Source organism: Juglans regia, chromosome 1 (assembly GCF_001411555.2).
Source record: "Juglans regia cultivar Chandler chromosome 1, Walnut 2.0, whole genome shotgun sequence".
Classification (NCBI taxonomy): Eukaryota; Viridiplantae; Streptophyta; class Magnoliopsida; order Fagales; family Juglandaceae; genus Juglans; species Juglans regia.
The window spans coordinates 17,738,948-17,760,322 of NC_049901.1; the positions used below are offsets into that span (position 1 = coordinate 17,738,948).

Sequence of the window (21,375 nt, forward strand, 5' to 3'; positions counted from 1 at the left end):
TTTTTTTTTTTTTTTTTTTTTTTTTTTTTTTTTTTTTTTTTTTGGGGGGGGGGGTGTTCCATATGCTTGCATTAGGCACAATAAGATTGATTTTTGGAATCATTATAGGATCAGTGCATTGTGGAAAGAGAAATTTTGCTCTATCATATAACTTCTTCATTGAATCTAAATCTTACACCGGCTGTTATTGAGCTGAGGGTATGTATCCCAAGTTTATCTACTGCTTGTAGATTTACACACGTCCATTTACCATGATGCCTATATCAGCTGTTGAGCATCCTGGAAATTTGTAAGCGATTCAATAATAATTTTAATTGCAGTTTTGTCTATTGCAACCTACCAGTCTTAAATCAATCTTTCATGAAATATATGGTTGCCCATTATTGTAGACAACCAACATGATACAATAACATACAGATTTTGGCTAACACAGTTTCATCACCTCATTTTTTATACCCTAGGTAATATCATGTGTATGTTTGGTGAGAATAACACCATTTTTTCAACGCAGATTTATTATCACTTTGGTTTATCAACAACCAAAAAATCAGTGCCATACATACAACATCAACAACCAAAAAATCCCACCAAACACAGATCAAACAAACATCAAATTGCAGATCCATAAACACTTAAACACACATTTTTGTAATGCTAGGAATGGAGAAATGAAACAAAAAGAGAAAAATAAAAACCCTTTTCTTTAATTTCTTACCCTTGTAAGATGGAATACGGTGGCTCTCGGCAGCGGTAAATACAATACCAGCAGATGACTGAAGCTGTGCAGAAATGGTGAAGCTGGAGAAGCCGTACAGACCCGAGAATATTTCTTACACGGTACCGGAGTGATGGAGCCACGAGTTCCGGAGTGATGTAGCCACACGGGGTGGAGAGAGGGTGAGGCCGGCGAAAGGGCACGAGCTAGGGAGTGGATCACAAAAGATAGGAAATTTAAACTTTAGAATGTATGCCCCTTGAAACTTACTCTCCCTTCTATTTCAAGATTGTGCAGGAAGTTTTCCTTTGTATACGTCCCGTGTACTTGGGCTTTGCTTATTCTTGGGAATAAATTTTCTTATTACTTATATAAAAAAAAAAAGTTGCAGCCTTTAGGAATTGAAGGATGGCACTGTTGGGTTTAAAGGAAGTAGAAAACTTAGTTAACATATTGATTAAACTGCTGGAAGGGAATGCAATGATTATTCATTGGAAATTGGGGATGAAATCCTAATCCTTATTACCAACTACTGGTGGCAACAGATGCATTGTAGGGCAATCAGATTTGAGATTTGAAGGTTTTTGCTTACCTCTCGCTGTGGCAGACCTTGAGGAGGGGGTTTACAATACTTTTTCGTTGAGTTTCTTGATGAACTTAGTGAACAGCAAGCTGAGAAGGGTGCTGACTTGGGAGAAAAGATAGCGTGTGCTCCTGGCAGCTGCTAGGGTTTTATAAGGGTTAACCTGGCGTGCACACCAGTTCTGGAACTCCAGTAATTGGGAGTTTTCTATTTCTGAGTTCAAATAAGTTTATTTCTGAAGCTTTTTGAGAGACGTTAGACCTGCTTTTAGGGCTTCTGGTCCTAAAACTCTGGTTTACAAGCTGTCTCAGTTTAAGATACTTTGCCTATGGAACACAAGACCTAATGGAAGTCAATTTGGAACATCTTTTCTACGTGCCTTCCATAACAGATGATTAATTGAATAAAAACAATCAGTACCTAAAGATCTTTTTTTTTTTTTTTTTTTTATAGGTAAACAAGATTTTATTGATCATTAGGGAAGATCCCAAGTACACGGGAATGACAACCCTAAGAATCTCGTAGCAGCCATGTGTCAACATTAAAAAAAATACCAATTTAGAGTTCCACGTACTTGAGTATGACAACCCATGACAAACTTAAGGGATGCAAAGTGTTTTTAAGGGGTGGTTGTGTCCAATCATGGAGATCTTCATTAGGGGCAAAAGATGACTTGGTATTCATATGAATCTTGGTTCTGATGAATTGTTTTGGGCTTTGTTTGATATTAGTGAACAAGTTATTCGATGAGAATGCTAAGTTTCAGTCATTGATGTAGGGCTGTCCAGCTGCACCAAATATGATTGCTTTTGATTTGTTGGGTTTTCATGTTTCTGCAGAGTCTATTTCACTCTTTATGCCAAGAGGTAGTAGAAGAATCAGACTTCTATGAAACACTGTGCCAATCCCACAAAATCCTTGAAATACATGCTGCGGCATTGCTGTTCACAATGTGAAAAGAAAATACAGCCTGATTTTATGTTATTATGCTTGTGTGTGTTGAAAAATCTTTCTTCAATAGTAAGTTTTAGACCTGTATGTGATGGATATTTCGTTGGTTGGTTATGGTCTTTTATGTAGATGCCAGTTTTGCAGTGTCTGCTGATCTTTTGTGCATACATGCGTTTTTGTTTTCTCGAACGGATTACTAATTTTGGGAATAACATTATGCATGATCACTTTTTCAGGACTTCGTATCTTTGCCTTTTCTTTTATTCATATGGCGGATCCGGGTGAAAATCAACAGCCTGAACAAGGTATAGGTCTTTTTCTTTTGTGGTTTCTTCTCTTTGTTTGCATCCTCACGAATTGGATCTTCTTGTTCCTCTTTTGTTTTTGTGGCTATTGGCTATTTTTATTCCAGCAATTTTTCCAATCCTTTGTATTTTCAGTCTGCAACTTCTTCAGGAAGCCATCACGGAACAAAAACATCAGAAAGCGAACAGTTGTTGAGGATGAAGAGGAGGATTCAAAAATGGAAACCTCATTCTTACACACTGAGAAGAAAACCTTAAAGCACGAGAGTAAGCTGTACTTCTGTACTGGATCCTCTAAGCACAATACATCAACGTCTGCTGAAGCGAAAAAGGAATCTGAGACACCAATTTTTCAGTTTGAGTCTTCAAAGGAAATTCAAGTTGAACATGATAGCAGAGCAACAGCGACGCTAGAAACTGAGACTGAGTTCTCAAGAGATGCTCGTGCATTGCGTGAGAAAGCTCTTAAGCAAGCAGATGAGGCTTTGAAGGGGAAAGGAAAGAGCTCTGGGGATGAAAAGCTTTATAAAGGGATCCATGGGTATACTGATTATAAGGCTGGGTTCCGAAGAGAGCAAACAGTTGCCAGCGAGAAAGCTGGTGGGGCACATGGGCCTTTGAGGGCTTCTGCTCACATAAGAGTTTCAGCACGATTTGATTATCAGCCGGACATATGTAAGGATTACAAAGAGACTGGTTACTGTGGGTATGGAGATTCATGTAAGTTTATGCATGATCGAGGGGATTACAAGTCTGGATGGCAGTTGGAAAAGGATTGGGAGGAAGCAGAGAAAGCAAGGAAGAGAAATCTAGCTTTGGGAGTAGATGACGTGGATGATGGGGGTGCAGATCCTGGTGAGGAAGATGATGAAGATTCTTTGCCATTTGCATGTTTCATTTGTAGGCAGCCTTTTGTTGATCCTGTTGTTACCAAGTGCAAGCACTATTTCTGTGAGCATTGTGCATTAAAGGTACCTCATCTATACCAATCTATGGTTCTGGAGCATAATCGGTTTACTGTTTGTGGATTTAAGATGGCTTTATTCCTTAAAGAAGAAAAAACATTGAATCATTAACAAAAAGCAAGGCAACCTTCCAAATTTAAGAAGAATCGTACCATACAAAATTGTGGTTTATGAAACATGACACAATATAGGCTTGTGAAAAAGTTCTATTACTGCTTCTGTCCCCCAACACACACATGCATGCTTATGTACACCACTAAACTTGTAGATGAGTAGAGTTGCCATTTGAGGAATGATGTAGATTAATGATGCAATCAAGTTCAATGAGTGAATTTCACAGCAAAATGCTGATTAGAAGGGTTTCATTCACACACAAAAGTTGAGCTGGTTAAGTTTGAGGATAAATTTAGGGTTTCATGATTTGTTTTTGAAGTTTTATGTTGAGTTTCAGTTAGACCTATTTTGCATAGGTCTAGAAGTGGGTTTAAACATTGCCTTTGGGTTACTTTTTTATTAGACACATAATAGTTGTCAAGTTTGTCTGAATAACTCGATGCTTTGGATTTTTCAACTTATTTCTCATTGCATTACTTAAAAGCAGGTGTCTTCTGTAATTGATAGTTTTTATTGGAGGGTGTAATTTGGGTTTTGTTAGTTTCTTTGGGGTTTCAATTCTGAGCCGATTGCTTGTGAAGTTTAGACTAGCCTTGTTCTGCAGAATGTCAAGTCTGCAACTTCAGGCATGTGATCTAAGTGTTTGTTGGGTTCAACAATTCTTTTTTGGGCTTAGAATCCCAGGATCAACAGCTAACTGATGCCATAAAAACTTGTATTATGAAGCCCTAGCAAAATTGATTAGGCAACTGCTGATACTGAAAGTAAACTGCATTGCTGTAATAACTCTTTTAATGATATATCATCATTTTGGTGTTTTTCTTTTTTGGCCTTGGTTCTGTGCTTGAGCATCAGAGTACCGTTTTAAAATATGTCCCTGTGGTTACATAGTTGCCCTTCTCTCCTTCATTCAGTAGTGTAATTGAAATTTTGTTCTTTTCATTTTCAGCATCATGCAAAGAACAAGAAATGCTTTGTCTGCAACAAGCCAACGCTTGGGATTTTCAATACAGCTCTCGAAATTCGCAAGAGGATGGCTGCAGAGAATAAATGAGGGTTGCTCAATGGTGATCTTTGCTTTGTAACCTTGTTGGAATGAGCTTTTTCTTTGTTTGTTGGTTAGTGTTGAGAGAGAAAGTTCATTCATCGGTCTCTTTTTGTTTTTTCCCATCAATGTTCCATACCCTATCACAAATTCTCAATCAACTGATTATTTCCCTTCGCCTTTTTTTTTTCTTTTGGCCAAGTTATGACAGAGCTTTGAGTGAGCATGTAATACCCAGATACGTTTCTCTCAGAAATATCAAATGTTTTTAGTAAATGTTAGTTGATGTTGAGCAACACAAGCTACATTGAAAAGAAAGATATTTGGCCATTTACATGAAACAGATGAGTAACACATACAGAAATGAGAGTAGGATGTTATCTATTTACAAGGAACACATGCATGCAAAACCGATTAGAATATGTAAAACTCCTCAATTCAATTTGCTGATTTGCTTGGTTTATATACTAGGGTTGGCGTCCCTGTGAATATGTTTATCATACTCCAGTCATTATCTCCTTGGTTGCTAAACTGCTGTTGTTCAAGTCATTGTCGTGATTCCGCGTGTGTGGAGATGGTGAAGTCAAAAGCGGCCACGGTACGTTCTTCTGTTCTCTTACTCTCTGAACATCCATCTTTGTACGTTGCCTTAAAATCCCGTTCACAGCCTTCAGGTAGTTGCTCGAGTCATGGTCTCTGAGGATCGTACCATCTGAACCATAGGCGGTGGGATCGCTTAGTGTCTCTAGGGGGTGGGGACTATTTAGGAAGGCTGCAAGGGCATTTGTAGAGTATCCACATTGATTCTTGTCCAAGTCATATAGAGCACTACCTGGAGGGAGTAAAGGGTGAGAAGGAGATGACTTCTCATCAGGTTGCAGAATGAATAGTTTGCCCAGAGGAGAGTACAATAGTTTCTGCATAAACATGGGATAGGGAAAAGGTCAGTGAGAAAACCAAAAATTCAAAGCTCCAAATTCAACATTTAACAAATTCCAAGATTATTAATTTTGAATTTGAACTGGAAAGATGATAGAGAATGATCAAGATGATGCTTACATTTTTTATCAAACAAGAATGCGAGCAAAAGGCGCCATTTAAACGCTTCAGGACTGTGGCAACATGGTTAGGGTAGTTGCAGGAAAAGGCTCTAGGAACAGTATCTCTGTGCATCATTACGCAGTGAATGTGGCTCTCATCCAAACCCAGCTCATCAAGTATGCTTTGGCCTCCACAGAACACAAACGGTGAGCCGAAAGTGACCACCGGTCGGAGAGTGGAGGGCTTGACAACCTTCCTGGTCAGTAGCATCAAGTTGACCAAAAGAGAGAGACTACCCCCAATAGAGTGACCAGTAAATTGAAGTTTTGCACGTTCCCCATATTTGTTCAAGTGCTCAACTATTTCTGGCATGAATTGCTCATATATTCCCTTTGCAGCTTCATAAATTCCTCTATGAACAAGCACATATGTACCCTGTATCCACCAGTACAGGTATTCACGGTTGTCATTGTATGTATGGTACACGAATTAATAAACTGAGTGGAGGAGATTGTTACCTCAAATTTGGTTGGTTCAAAGAAAAGGTTTGCTTGCCAAGAAGCCAAGGAATCTGATCCCTGCAATTCACAAGAAAAAAGTCTTCATTGTCGGATTCAGTTGTTATAAAAATAGAAAATCAATGGCCTATTGTTCTTCTGTGATGAATGGCTGAAGCAGGAATTACCTTAATCACAAAGCAGCGAGTGTACGTGCTTAAATCATCACAAATAAACCTTTCACAAGGTGATGAATGGCGTGACTGAAGATCCTTTGCTGCCTCCTGTTTTTCCCTCTCTCCAGCTACAACCACTGCTGTCATTGTTGAAGCAGCCATGCAAGCAGCCATTTCTGGCTTATATAATCGGGGGGAAATTTCTCCGTCCTCTTGTGGCTGGCCTCTGGTTGACTCCTCGTCATCACCCTCCTCCTGTGATTCAGAACCAAGGGACAAAAGACTCTTTGTACGTGATTGGACATAAGAAGCGGCTGATGCCACAATAAGCAACAGATCGGTGGATAGGACACTTCTTCTCAGAGGCCACATCTTTCTCAGAACTGAATTCACTTGCTGCTTCTAAGGCAGCTTGGGGTATGGCAGTGGAATCCTCATCAAGTTTTGCTTTAATTGCGGCTGCCTCTGCTTTCTTCTCCAATGAAGATGTGACGAAATGCAAGCCATAATATTTTCTCAGATCTTTTGCCTGCATATATCAGTGGGATCAAGTTATTTCTTTATACGAACCATACTTATATATGAAAAACAATCGAAGCAATTAACAAAAATTGAAGAAACCCCATCTGAAAGAAGCAGAATAAGGTACCTTGATCTCTGGTATCACATAAGCCATGTTGCACAAAAATGCAAACTGAGAAAACAGCTTTGTATCAGACCATGGCACTCGAGCCAAAAGTCTCGAGAATGATTCACGATTATATCTGACTCCTCCTCCGCCGCCTTCTTCTGAACTATAATCGACGGCACAACCGCCTTCATCTCCACCACAATCACACTCACCAATGTCACACTCTTCACCAGTCACATCTTCATCCTCACCCTCATTATGCTGCCGATTTCTCCAATGACTTCTTATTTCCAGTAACCTCTCCATCCAATTCGATCTCTTTATCTCGGCCTCTCCTTCACCACACTCCACTGGGTTCTCCATTATAGTCATATCCTTTTCCACTACATTCATGTCCTTACTTGTCTCCGGATCAAACAAAAATGATCGAATGGAGCTTGGGAAGATGGTACTAGGCAATTGAAATAATGGGAAAATTCCCATAGAATGACTGCTCAAGTTTTGGTTGTGTAGCTGTGGCTTGGATGCGATTGTTGGAGTGAAAAAAGTGGTTATCAGAGTAGGATCTTCGGATGCAGGCTCCATTGCGAAGGTCCTTGCTAGAGCGTGAGCAACGAAGGCCCCTCATGTGCTCTTTGAAGAACATGTCCTCCAAGGCTGCAGCAACCCTTGGAGACGTTGGAATAGTCAATGAGGTGCATGCCATGGCTTGTAGAATTGAATATCTTTCAGCAGATTAATGCTAGCATAATTGTTGTTGGTGCAGAAGCTTTGATCTTTACCAATTGGCCGGATGGACTGAATTAATGTCATCAAACTCTTTCAGAATAATATTGCAAACGATCCTGTAGCCACAAAGGGGGAGGAGTCCAGCAGAGAAATCAAAAATCCTTTGGATTTTTTTCATTTATTTTTGGTGGAGTTCTTGAAAACAGATGGACTTAGTTGAAGAAGTTAAAAGTTTTTTTGAAGAATTGGAATAAGATGGTTTTTAGGCATGTTTCTTATTCCATTAAGGAGCTTGAGGAGAGGATTGAGCAAGTTGATTTTCAATTACAGTCGGGTTTCCAGGAAGAGTTAGAGAAGGAATTGCTAGTTTTGAAGGCTGAGCTTAATTATTGGGAGCGAAATGAGGAGAAACGTTTAGCCCAAATTGCTAAGAAAAAATGGCTGGAAGGTGGGGATCAAAATTCCAAGTTTTTTCATGCAGTGGCCAATATGAGAAAAGAAAGTCGATGATAGCTTTTATGACTCTCGCGGATGGGGTTGTTCTTGGCTCGCCAGAGGAGGTACACAATGGGGCTATTAATCACTTTAAAAATTTTCTGTGTGGGGTGAGAGTTTATCAACAGGCTGATTTATCTTTGTTAGTGAGGCTAGTTATTTCGGTCTAGGAAAATGAGGGACTTTGTGAACCACCATCAGAAAGGGAAGTGAGGGAGACACTATGGTCTATCCCGAAGAACAGTAGTCCTGGGCCAGATGGATTTGGTTCGGCATTTTTTATGCATTGCTGAGATATTGTAAAGGATGATTTGGTGGAGGCAGCAGAACATTTTTTCTTGGGAGTTTCTTTGCCGAGATTTTACTCTTCCTCATTCATAGTTTTGATTCCAAAAGTGCAGGATCCAAAGAGTTTTGATAAGTTCCGGCCAATTAGTGTGTTGTGGCTTACAAGATTTTTTCTAAAATATTGATGGCGCGTTTGACGCCGTTCCTTTCCAAAATAATTTCTCCAGAACATGGTGCTTTTATCCCAGGTCGTAGCATTTTTGAAAATATTTCTTTGGCTTAGGAAATGATTCAGTCAATCAATAAGAAACATTGTGGAGGAAATGTCATGATGAAAATAGATATGGCCAAAGCCTATGACCGAGTCGATTGGATTTTTTAATCCATGTTCTTAAGCCTTTCGGGTTTGCTAATAAATTTTGCAATCCGGTGGGTCTGTGTATTAAGTCGCCTTTGGTTCTCCATAATGATGGATGAGACCTATAAAGGATTTTTTCAGCCTTCGAGAGGTCTACGTCAAGGAGACCCGTTGTCGCCCTATTTGTTCATTTTAATGGAAGATATATTATCTCGTTTGTTGCGTAAAGGCTTTGCTAAAAATGGAATAGGGAGTTATGTTCATCCCCGTGGTGCTCCTCTAATTTCGCATTTACTATATGCGGATGACTTACCGATTTTTTCTAGTGGGGAAAGGAAGTCTTTAAGAGGTATTTCAAAAGTTCTTGAGACTTATTCTGCTTGATCTGGCAGTTGATAAACAGAGACAAGTCTTCTATGTTTTTCTCGAAAAAAATAAGTGCATCTCGGCTTGCGGCTCTCTTGAATATGATGGGTTTTGTGGAAGGCAATCTACCCACATGGTATTTAGGGACGCTAGTAACTGATGGAAGAGTCACTTCACGTATGTTAAACCAGTTGGTGGAGAAGGTTAAGAACAAAGTGGCGGGATGGAAAGGGCGTCTTCTTTCTCAAGGAGGTAAACTGATCCTTTTAAAAGATGTTTTGTGTAGTATGCCGACTCACTTGTTAACTGTTTTGGATGTGCCAAAGATTATGTTGGGAAAGCTGAATTCTATCTTATCGAGCTTCTTTTGGGGGGATTCTAAGAGAAGATGGTGCTCATAGGCATCGATGTGTAGGCCTACAGTGGAGGGAGGAATCGGTGTTAGAAGTTTTGAATATGTTCAGAAATCATTGCACATGAAATTAGCTTCGAGAATTTTGTCTATAGATAATTTATGGACAAAATTTCTTAAGGCAAAATATTTTAGTGGAAACTAGTTTATTGGAGCTGCGAGTAGGAGTTTGGATTCCAGACTGTGGAAGTCCATGTCCAAAGTATTACTAGAAGTTTTGGAAAATTTGATTATTAAGGTTAGAGAAGGAAATATTTCCTTTTGGTTTTACGAATGGTTGTCAAGTGGACCTTTGGATGCTTCTTTGGGTGTCGTGTTAGATCCTAACTTATTGATAAATGAGGTTTGGGTGGCTAATTCCTGGGATGTGCAGCTACTGGAAAGTTTAATAGGAGATGACATGGCTAATGTTATAAGAGCCATTGTCCCTTGTCACCGTCGAGGTGGAGACATTCGGATTTGGAAGCCATCCATTGATGGACATTTCTCTATGGCTTCAGCATGGGAATTGGTTAGATTGAAAGGGCCGAAACTGGAAGGAATGGACTGGGTTTGGCATACTCTTCTCCCGAAAAAGGCTTCAGTTTTCATGTGGAAAGCAAAGTTCAATTGCTTGCCTGTAGATGCACGGATTCAAGAAGTTGGTGTTCCTTTAGCATCAAGATGTAGTTGATGTCTGATGGGTGCAGTTGAAGATAGGGAACATGTGTTGAATACTGGTGATATGGGTAATGTTTTACGGAAGAAGGCATCCATTGAGTTGGGGATAAATTATTTAGCATCATTAAATTGGTGGCAGCAGGTGATTTTTTGGTTTAGATGTGCAAGGAAGACTAGCCAAAAGGGGGTCATAATAGGTTTGTTGCCTATTTTGATTTCATGGAAACTCTGGAGATGGAGATGTTTGGCTAAGATGGAAGGGAAAAAAGAATCACTTGAGAGTGTGTGGATATCTATCAAGAAGTGGCTAAATTTAATTTCTGGAAAGGAAAAATGCATAAGGTATGCTCGGCTTCAAGACTGGATAGGGAGATTTTGAAGGAACTTGGCATTCTGGTAATTCATGGCAGTTGGCGGCGTCCAAAATTAATTTCCTGGAGTAAACCTAGAGTTGGATGGGTTAAATTGAATGTAGATGGTGCTTGTAGGGGTAATCCGAGGAGTTGTGGAGGAGGTGGTGTTGTTCGAAATGAGGAAGGGAAATTAATTGCCGCTTTTGCAGTAAAAATTTCCTATGGTACTAATAATGAATTGGAGCTTCGTACTTTAATTCATGGTTTGAAGATTTGTAGGGAGCTTGGTTTAAGAAAGGTGCATATAGAATGTGACTCTCTGTTAGTAGTGCAATGGTTTGAAAAATGTTATTATGCAGTGTGGTATTTATGGGATTATTGGGAGGACCTTATGGAGGTTATACAGAGTTTTGAATACAGGGTGACCCATCAGTTCTGCGAAGGAAATAAAGTGGCAGATTTTCTGGCAAGATTGGGGGAGGGAGGAATTAATTGTACATACAAGAGCTCAAATGATGTGCCTCGTCCAGTGAGGGGTCTAATGAGAATGGATTATTTGGGATTGCCATGTATTAGAAAATAACTAGGGAGTTTTTTTTTTTATGTTTTGCATTTACCTTGGCTTGAGTTTGTTTAGGTGAAATAGGTTTTTTGATTATTTTATTTTGTTGCCGCTGCTGATTTTTTTGAATAGGGGTGGTGGTTTTATTGATTTATTTGTAACTCCCCTAGTATGAGTTTTTGGTTTGTTTGGTTGTTTTCAAGGTATTCATCTGCCTTAAACGAGGGATTTTCATAAATTTTGGGGAGAGACCACTTTTGGATATGTGGCCTCGATTATTTTAAAAAAAAAAAATCATTTTCTATTAATGGATTGAAAAAAAATATTATACTATTTAAATACAAAAAAACCATTCGAACAATTACTAAGTGCCAACCATTCGAATGGTTTGATAAGACATTCGAAAGTAATGCATAAATGGCGTTTGAACAACTATCGGGCAAATCGAAAATTACATAACCGTTCGAATAATAAACTAAACGTTCGAACGAATTTAAATGTTAAAATGTTAGAACGTCAAACAATAAGTTCAAAATTGAAAATCTTTAATTTGAACATCCAACTGTATATGTTCGAACATCATAGAAAGTTCGAACATAAATGCTGACGTTCAAACGGACTCACGTACGAACCAAATTTATTCAATCGAATAAATAATCCAATTCATTCGAATAGTTTTACATATTCTAGCTAGTAAATTTGACCGTTCAACCGAAATAAAATTGTCTCAAAAAGAATTTCCATTCGAACGCTACCGAATGGTTTTTTTCAATTTCATCCAAAAATAACTCTTTTGAGATAGTGATATTGAGATGACTTTAAAACTTTTTTTTTTTTTTGTCTTAAAAACCACTTTATATTTGGGACAAAAAATTTCATTCCAAGAGAGTTCTTTTGTTGCAGTGTGCACAGATAATAAAGCACTTAACAATCAACATATAATATTATTATATATGTTGGAATTTAAAGGAGTATGATAACTCCAACGTACGGTAGCGTATTCATCTCATTCAGTACTTTCTTAATTATTTTGAGATATCAAGATGCCACAGTCTACAGACCAGGATTCGTGCAAGCATATTTAATTACGTACTACCGACATTAGTTAGTTAAGCTGGTAGTTTTATTCAAGAAGCAACCAGAGAGTCACGGACAACTAGTCTTACTCACAGAGAAGGAAATTCAGTGGCGCATGATTAGCTAGCTAGCTAAGCTGGCTTTGAACTTGCAAGGGGATCGAACGGTGTATATATATATATATATATACACAAATTCCCCTTTATGGGCTTTACCTAAAATCATATATAAAAAATCAAACTTGTAATATATAGATAGATCATAAAGATCACGACCTTAAATCGGTTTAAGACTAGTTTCAATTCTTAAGAACCGCTTATGGAAGCAGCTTAATTTTCTAGACATCTCAGGCCGTTCTTACTTTGTCGGGATCGTTGATTCCAATATTTATTAAAAGCACCATTCTCGTTCATCTCTCAGACCCCCTCTCGTTCCTCGGCCACTGTTGGTGAGATCCAGCCTTAGTTCGGCATGTCTTGTACTTTACTGCTACTCCACGTTTAGACCAAGATCGACTGCTCTCCTCCACCATTGAGCTCCATCATCAGGTAGCTACACTGCATTATGCTTCAAGAACTTTCCATGTATGTCTGAAGTTATTAACCAAAAGAGAGAAAAATAAACAAAAAAAAAAATCAACCCAGAAGAAGAAAATAAAGAACAGAAATCCAAATCTCTTGGCCGTAAAGCACTTGCAGAGGGTTTTGACTTAGTGGTGGAGTCATCAGTCCCTTCTCTAAGTCTCTATCACCTCCTATCCAATTAAACCAAAGTTCAAACAATATTATATAACTATTAAAAATACTGAACAACTTACTCTAGCTCCGTTTTCTTTTATTTTCTGAGAAAAAAAAAATTTAAGCTTTATCGTGTCGATTTTGCTTATTGAGTGAGCTGAATACAAATAGAGAGAGAGAGAGAGAGGGTACCTTCTTTGATTGAGGATGCCATGATCTAGCGAATCGAAAGAGAAGATGGAAAATCAGGGAATTCAGTTTAAGAGTTCATGTAGAGAGAGAGAGAGGGAGGGGAAGATGAGGCAAGTCTATGAGTTTTTCACGTTTGCCTCTTCTGTCCAAAACGTAGCCTCACTCACGTTTCAGCCAAATCGTGCATTTCATTAAGAAAAAATCTTCTTCACAGCCTACTGTTGGTGGAAGCCCCAGCACACCTAACGTGCTGGATTGAAAAAAAAAAAAAAACTATGTGAGGTGTGTGGAGAGTACAATATACAGTAGGCTAATCTCTAGTATTATTCTTTCATTAATCTTATGGGATAGGCTAGCACGAATCATGCGCAAACCATGTCTGAGTTTGGCATTTTGATTTTTTATTAATTATCCTTTTTGCTTTCAAGTTCGGTAAGTTACATTTATTCTTTTACCATATATAAATATATATATATATCTCTATAATAACCAATAAAACATATTAGAAACCTTATTAGAGACCGGAAAAGAATGTTTTTGAGCTCTAATACTCCACATGATTTGGCTACTTCAGGAGCAAAGCCTAGTTTAACTAATCCATACAAGGAAATCATTTGAATACAATAGGCAATATCATAATCTGTCATGTATAGTAGCGTCATTGATCTTGTTCCCCAATTTGGGTATCAGAGTACTCAAGGATCAAAGATTAAGAACTCTTTGCTTTGAATGAATCATATACAAACTGCAATTCAATGTCATATAAGAATTTTGGTGCTTTCTTCTATGCACAGAAGACTAGGAGTGGGCAGTAGAGCCCCACACCCTGCTACCATGCCCCAATCCACCCTGCCCCTGCATGGGTAGGACTAATCTCTCATCCACCAGATGCGATTGGATCTGGCCCCCCAGCAGGTTTGGGAGCGAGTCAGGCCCAACCCAGGCCCACACATATTATATATATATATATATATATATATATATTTACTTATATAATAAGTAACTATCAAACAGAGATTAAACGAAAATTCTTGTTTTCCGTTAGTTTCCATTAAATCAACGTTAATTATTATTGTAGCTTTGAGAACAGTGCTCTTCTATTCGTACTTTTATAATTTTATCTCTCTATTTTATTTGTTTACCCTTTTTATCCTTTAATTTGTTTTGTTTTATTCGTACTTTTACAGTTTTGTCCCTCATATCAGTAAATTAAACCGTCTCTCAGATCAATAAATTTTCAATCAACCCATCTCTTTCCTGACATAACACCTAAAAAGAATGAAAGAGAAAAGATAAAAAAAAAAGAGAGTAAAGCTTGAGAAAGACACCAAAACTATGAGAAAAGACTAGCTAAGAGAAAAAGACCCATAAAAGGACTTCTTTGAGAATAATGCTCTTCTATTCGCATTTTTATAATTTTATCTCTCTATTTTATTTGTTTATCTTTTTTATCCCTTAATTTGTTTTGTTTTATTCATACTTTTATGGTTTTGTCCCTTAGATTAGTAAATTTTTGATCAACCCATCTCTTTCCTGACATAACACCTAAAAAGAACGAAAAAGAAAAGATAAAAAAGAATAATGCTGAGAAAGACACCAAAACTGTGATAAAAGACTAAAGCTAAGAGAAAAATCCCATAAAAAGACTTTTTTTTCAATTTGTGTGAGTGGGTCAATAGCCAGTGCATCAGTTATGGTGAAGAAATCATTTTGCTTGTGTCAGTAATTTTGTGTCTGCGTAAGTAAATTTTTTTTTTATTTACTGTCATCTCTCTTCATTTCAATATATATATAATTATATATAAAAAAATATATTCATTACCAATTTTAATTAAATGATAGATTTATAAGTAAAATATAATAAATAATTTATATATAATCATCAAATATCACATCATAAGACCTATAAACAATAATAAGATATTATGTGATAAGGGGTAAAAGTGATTATTTTTTCTTATGTCTCCATCAACTCTGAAAATGGCCGCATTGATCAATATTGATCTACTGGCCCCTTCTCTTTAATTACTATACTTTTTATTTCTATATTTGCTATTTTTTTTTCAATCATTAAATTATTCATTAATTATTTTTCTAAAACCATATTATTTAAAAAAAAAATTGTTTCACGCAACTAGGCAACATGCTTTGCACGTTGCTCCCAACCTAATATATATAAACCTATATATAACAAAGTAATGTCATTTTGGGGTATATAAAATGGTGTCGTCTTGTTTATGATCCTAAAATTGCTCCCGTACTCTCAACTCCCTTGTTACTCTCTCTCTCTCTCTCTCTCTCTCTCTCTCTCTCTCTCTCTCTCTCTGCCACCCTGAAGCTAACTTCGTTATCTTCAAGTATGCATCTCGTCGATCTCGAGTCTATTCTTTTTTTTCTTTTTTTGAGTTTTGTTGAGTTATGGAGGATGGGACTGAATTGAGGAGTTAGAGGATGGGATTGTGAATTGTGCTCTGTGGAGATTTGTTTGTTTGTTATGTGTAAATTTGATTGAGAATTTTGTTTGAAAAAGTTGTGTAATTTGAAACCCCTAACATAATTAAGGGTTTTGGATTGAAACCCCAAACTAACTCAGGGTTTCAATCTAAAACCCCATTCTATTTTAGGGTTTCGATATCGAAACCTCATTCTGTTTTAGGGTTAGTTTTGCATGGTTTTAGTTGTCGTATAATTTTTGTATCATTTCAGATTTTTGTGAGTGAAGAGGAATGGATAATCAGTCAAATTTTAGTGTTAGCTCTCCTACCCCTGCACCTAACCCTACCCTTATCCCTACCACTACCATTAACCCTAACCCTGCCCCATGCCCGTACCAAGAAAGAAACCAGTTTCAGTTGTTTGGACTCACTTCACCAAAATAGAGGGCAACCCCAATAACCTCCAAGTTAAGTATAACTATTGTGGTAAAATGTATGGATATCACCATAGGAAACAGGTATATCCCAATTAAAGATCTTCTTAGAAGAACAATGTAAAAACAGTCCAATATTAAAATCTTTATAAGAGAATAGTCAATCTAGATTAAAGATTGAACTTTAAAAAATGGCAGATTTTAGTAGTGGGAGGGAGCGTTGAAGGAATTTACAAAGTATGATTCGCATGAGTGTAGAAGACACCTAGCTCATTTACTTATAAAAAAAAAAAGACACTTAGCTCATATGGTCATCATGGACTACCGTTTCAGTTTGTTGAGGAGAAAGGGTTCCAAGCATATTCTAAGTACTTTGGAATTTAGGTTTAACCTTCATTCTCACCACATAGCAGCGAAAGTTATAAAAAAAAATTACAGTGTAGAAAAATATTTGTTGAAAAATCAATTGGTGGGTCAAAGAGTTTGCATCACCACTTATACATGAACATCTATCCAAAATTATAATTATATGTTTTTGACGGCATATTGTATTGATTATGATTGGAAATTAAACAAAAAAAAATCTAAATTTTTTTCAAATTTCATATCACGAAGGTGGGACCATTGGGAAAGTCTTGGAGACCGCAATAAAGGAATGGGGGCTAGAGCCAGTTGTCACAGTTACAGTTGACAATGTCTCTTCTAACGATGTCGCATTGGGGCATCTTATGACCTATCTTAAAGAGGAAAATAAGTCAATCATGGGTGGTGATTGTTTACATATGGGGTGAAAGGTTGGAGTAGGAACCCTAGTCCATTATCCTATAGAGGCCTAGTCGGAGTTAGATAGATATTTGGCATTGCATTTGCACCCATTTACGTGAGGGTTTGATATATTATTTTGGTGGAAAACCAATGTCGTGAAGTATCCTATCCTTGGAGACCTAGTTCATAGTATTTTGGTTATCCCTATTACTACCGCAGCCTCAGAGTCAACCTTTAGTACCGAAGGGCGTATATTTGATCCATTCCGGAGTTTATTATCTCTTACCATTGCAGAGGCATTGATTTGCACTCAAAATTGGATCAAAGGGTTCCCAATTTATATTCCGGATGTAGGGGACTTTGAGGAGATCGACGAGGAGGAGGGTGGTGATCATCCTAGATCTAGTAATCGCTTTTAATTCATTGATTTGCTCTTCTTATTTTAATATATATATTCATTTAACCAGTATTAATTTTTTATTTAATTGTTGTATCGATACATGAGGCTACATCTACATCAACTATAATATGGCTTCGTGTGTATTGAACCCACCATTGTTATTTGCTATTGGTTTGTATAATTTGTCCCTTAATTACTTTTTGTATTTATATAGTTTTTGGTAATTCTAATTATTTTTCTTGTATTTGTTCTAGATTTTATAGTCTCACTGTCATATGCCCAATCCTAATCTTAATGATCTCATTCTCATCTTGATCTCAATCTCTTCTTGGTTAGTATTTTTAATGTTTGTAGTTTTTACATATTTATTGTATGTTTGTATTTATGATTTTTTTTTCTTGTTTTTAACTCTCATTTGTTTTCCTATTAATATTTCAATTTTTATTATCTCACAGTTTCACAGTACAACTCACTGACTTTCTCACCACCATGACCATTGACTACCCTAAATTCCAATGTCAAAGTCAATTCGAAAATTGAAATGATATTCCTTGGTCAATTGTAATCTTGCTACAATTTGTTACTTAAGTGTTTTATTATTATTCATTTAAATTATGTGACAATTTGTAATCTTTTTTAAATTAATTTGTAATAGTTTTAGATTAATTTGTATTATTATAATAGCTTACTTAGGATTATTAGTTACGACTTACAAGTATACAAGTTTCTTAATTTGTATTATTGTAATACCCTATTTTTTTTAATTTGTATTATTTTTTTTAGTTAGCTTTCACAAATTTCTAGGTACAAAAACAGGTTCTAGGCCATTTTTCTGCATAGAAATTTGTTTTTACCTTTTTTAGGCCCAGAAACATGTTTTGGGCCCAATAGGCTTATTTGGGCAGTGCGGGGGTCGGATGAATGAAGGGTCCACCCCCGCCCCCCGTGTCAGGTGGGCAAGTGCCAGGGGTAAAACCCCACCCCTCACCCATGTAGGGACGAGGTGGGGGTAGCACCCCTAATGAAGACATGAATGATACTAATTAACACGCCATCTCCAAGCGCCAGTAACACATCTTAGATCTCCTACACTTCAATTCTTCATATTGATACTTTGGTCGAGGTGGCAGGGCCTTATTTGTCCCTTGGGACCCAACCTATTATTTTGTGATCAAAGATGCTTGGAGTCTAACTTTTAGTGGCTCACCTAGTTTTCTCTTAGCAAAAAAGCTAAAAAACAGTCAAAAAGTCTCTCAAAACTTGGAATATCCACTGCTTTGGTCACATCCAAACCAATATAAAAGCATTAACAACTCAATTGTCCTCTCTTCAAGCTCAAACTAACCTCGAGTCCTTTGTTCATCAAGAGGAAATGATTTGACCTTGTCTGAATGAAAAATTGAAAAAGGAAGAGATCCTGTGGAGTCAAAAATCCAGGATTTATTGGCTCACCACCACGGATTTGAACACAATTTTTTCACATGTCAGCTACAATGAGAAGAAGGAGAAATGATGTCTATTGTCTGAAGAATGCCTCAAATCAATCGGATTCTAACCCCTTGAATATTCAAAATCAGTTCCTTGATCACTTTAAGATTATTTACCAAACATCATGGCCTAATATCTAAGATGAACTTGAGGCCTTATTCCCTAACAAGATTTCTCAACTTCACAATAACTTTCTCTGTAACATCCCCACTGATGTGGGAATTCTTTCAACCATCAAACAAATCTTATCTTCCAAATCTCCTGGACCTGATGGATTCACCAGATTCTTCTTCAAGTAATACTAGGAAGTAGTCAAGGAAGATCTTAATAGAGCCATAAAAAGTTTTTTTACTAATGGTCATCTCCTAAAAATATGAATCATACCCATATTGTCTTCATCCCCAAAATTGAAGCCCCCAACAATGTTCATCAGTATCGACCCATCAGTCTTGCCAATGTCTGTTACAAAATCATTGTAAAAATCCTTTTTAACCAACTCAAGTTGATCATGCCCAAATTCATATCCCCTCAACAATCGACTTTTCTTCCAGGTAAACTAATTCAAGAAAATACCATTCTAGCCCAAGAAATCTTTCATAACCTAAAAAAAAAGAAATGAAGAAAGAGGCTTATGACCATCAAAATAGACATGAAAAAAAAACCTTTGATTCCATGGAATGGAACTTTATATTAGCAATCCTTTCTTGTTTTGGTTTCCAGCAGCCTTGGATCAATTGGATCAAGGAATGCATTTTGATTGTCTCCTACTCTGTTGCGATCAATGAAAAACTACAAGGATTACTTCACCCTTCGAAGGGTCTAAGGTAAGGTGATCATTTATCCTCATTCCTCTTTATATTAGGCAATGAGGTGCTTTCTAGGCTCATTTGCAGAGTAGAACATCAGGGTAACATCAAGGGCATTAAATTGAGCACAAATGGTCATTCTCTATCTCATCTTGATATGAACCCACGGGAAATGAATCTCTTGAACCCACAATCAATTTGAAAACTCCTCAAGAAAGCTAAAACCAAGTCAATGGATGGAGAACTTAGATCCAATGAGAACTCGTTTCAAAAATCTAGATTATATTAAAATCTAGACCCGGTTCCCATCACATCTCCTTTTTGCAAACGACTTTATTCTCTTTGGCATTGCTTCTCCCCAAAATGCTCAAGTTTTCAAAGACTATCTAGACAAATACTCACAATGGCCTAGCCAGAAATTTGTAATTGTTAGTTATGCTTATGAAGTCTATTTGCGGGGAAAAAAATAAATAAATAACACTCCATGTTTATTAAGGCCTCTAACCTTCTCATTTGACCAACTTAAATATCCTTTCTAGCTCCAAGCCTTGAAGGGAAGATGAATAGAAAGCAAAGTACTGTGCAAATACCAAAGGTGGGGATAAAGCCATCCAAACCACCTAGCTACCTACATGGATCACAAGTCTCCGGCCACCTACTCTAGCTACAGAGATTGCAAATGTTCAGTATCTGCTGAAATTAGTACGAGCAGGAATCAGATTCCAAAAACCCCAAAAAAAAAAAAAAAAAAAAAAAAAAAATTATAAAGAAATCCCACCTAAAACCTTGTTAAACTTCCCAAACCATGCACGTGCATCTATCTATTAATACAATTATTACTATTTAGAAACCGCTAATTATTATCAGTATAATATACATTTATAATCATACAATTTTCTGGCATAAAATATTCTCCAACTGTTGCTGAAATAAACATATTCGCTCCACCCTAGATTAGGATTTCCCACCACCCTTATCTCTATCCGTCCTGCAAAGCCCGATGATACCCCATCTAACATACACTCCATTTGCAAAAAGAAATGGTGGAAAGGTTGCTTCCTCTATATGTTCATGCATGCAAATAACAATATCTAGAAGCTTGCTTTATATCTCATACCAAGTGAAATAAGGAGCATAGGTGATGTATGGAATTCTACTTTACTTTAGAGAAAATGATTCTTGATTTTCATATTGACTAACCTTTTTAGAATATGAACTTAGATCATGTAGCTTAGATTTTGTGCGGGACGGGACGTTATAGATAGTATAAGATTCAATGTTAATTAAAAAAAATGTAGAACTTGAACCGCTAGAATGTTCATACAATGATTTTTAGACTATATATATAATGTTCTTTATTTTTATTTTTTATATTATTTTTTATGTTTTTCTTATGATAAGCGATATGTTACCTCAATTTTTTTGCTAAGCACCCAATGAGGATATTGACGGATGAACCATTTTAAGTATATATATTAAACCTAAAGGTTAAAACTAAATTTTTGTAAACACAATGATATTTTTTAAGAGGAAAACTAAAGGTTAATTTTACTTTTTTTGTTGCCTACTTTTTAAATTAATGCCACAATTTTACGTTAAAAAAAATTTTAAAACTCAACCCTAAAAAGGACAAAAAAAAAAAAAACCTTCGCTAGAAGGAGGGCTTGAACCTCCGACCTTGTGGTTAACAGCCACACGCTCTAGCCAACTGAGCTATTCCAGCTATGCATAATGCTTGCTTATTTATATTAATTTAACTATTTTTCAAAAGATGAAAGGGAAAAAAGATCTCATC

At 36.9% G+C, this 21,375-nt stretch overlaps 1 protein-coding gene, 1 non-coding gene and 1 pseudogene across 5 annotated transcripts; 1 reads left to right on the plus strand and 2 right to left on the minus strand.

The window, feature by feature from the left end:
* The first annotated feature begins 269 nt into the window (after nucleotides 1–269).
* On the plus strand, nucleotides 270–5,259 carry LOC108983656 (zinc finger CCCH domain-containing protein 1-like). Of its 4 annotated transcripts, XM_035691939.1 has the most exons (5): nucleotides 2,144–2,164; nucleotides 2,486–2,554; nucleotides 2,690–3,525; nucleotides 4,583–4,700; nucleotides 5,150–5,259. In XM_035691939.1, exons 1-4 carry the CDS (start codon nucleotides 2,155–2,157, stop codon nucleotides 4,685–4,687), a joined length of 1,020 nt encoding a protein of 339 aa, XP_035547832.1. In that variant the 5' UTR covers nucleotides 2,144–2,154; the 3' UTR covers nucleotides 4,688–4,700; nucleotides 5,150–5,259. The 4 variants fall into 4 exon arrangements, with proteins under 4 accessions (XP_035547840.1, XP_035547838.1, XP_035547832.1 ...); XM_035691947.1 differs by lacking the exons at nucleotides 2,144–2,164; nucleotides 5,150–5,259 and adding an exon at nucleotides 270–289 and having other exon boundaries at nucleotides 4,583–4,959; XM_035691945.1 differs by lacking the exons at nucleotides 2,144–2,164; nucleotides 5,150–5,259 and adding an exon at nucleotides 559–965 and having other exon boundaries at nucleotides 4,583–4,959.
* On the minus strand, nucleotides 5,149–11,471 carry LOC108983657 (annotated as a pseudogene).
* Nucleotides 11,472–21,229: 9,758 nt separating this feature from the next.
* On the minus strand, nucleotides 21,230–21,303 carry TRNAN-GUU. The gene has a single exon. It is a non-coding gene; the product is annotated as a tRNA-Asn (tRNA).
* Between the last annotated feature and the right edge of the window lie 72 nt (nucleotides 21,304–21,375).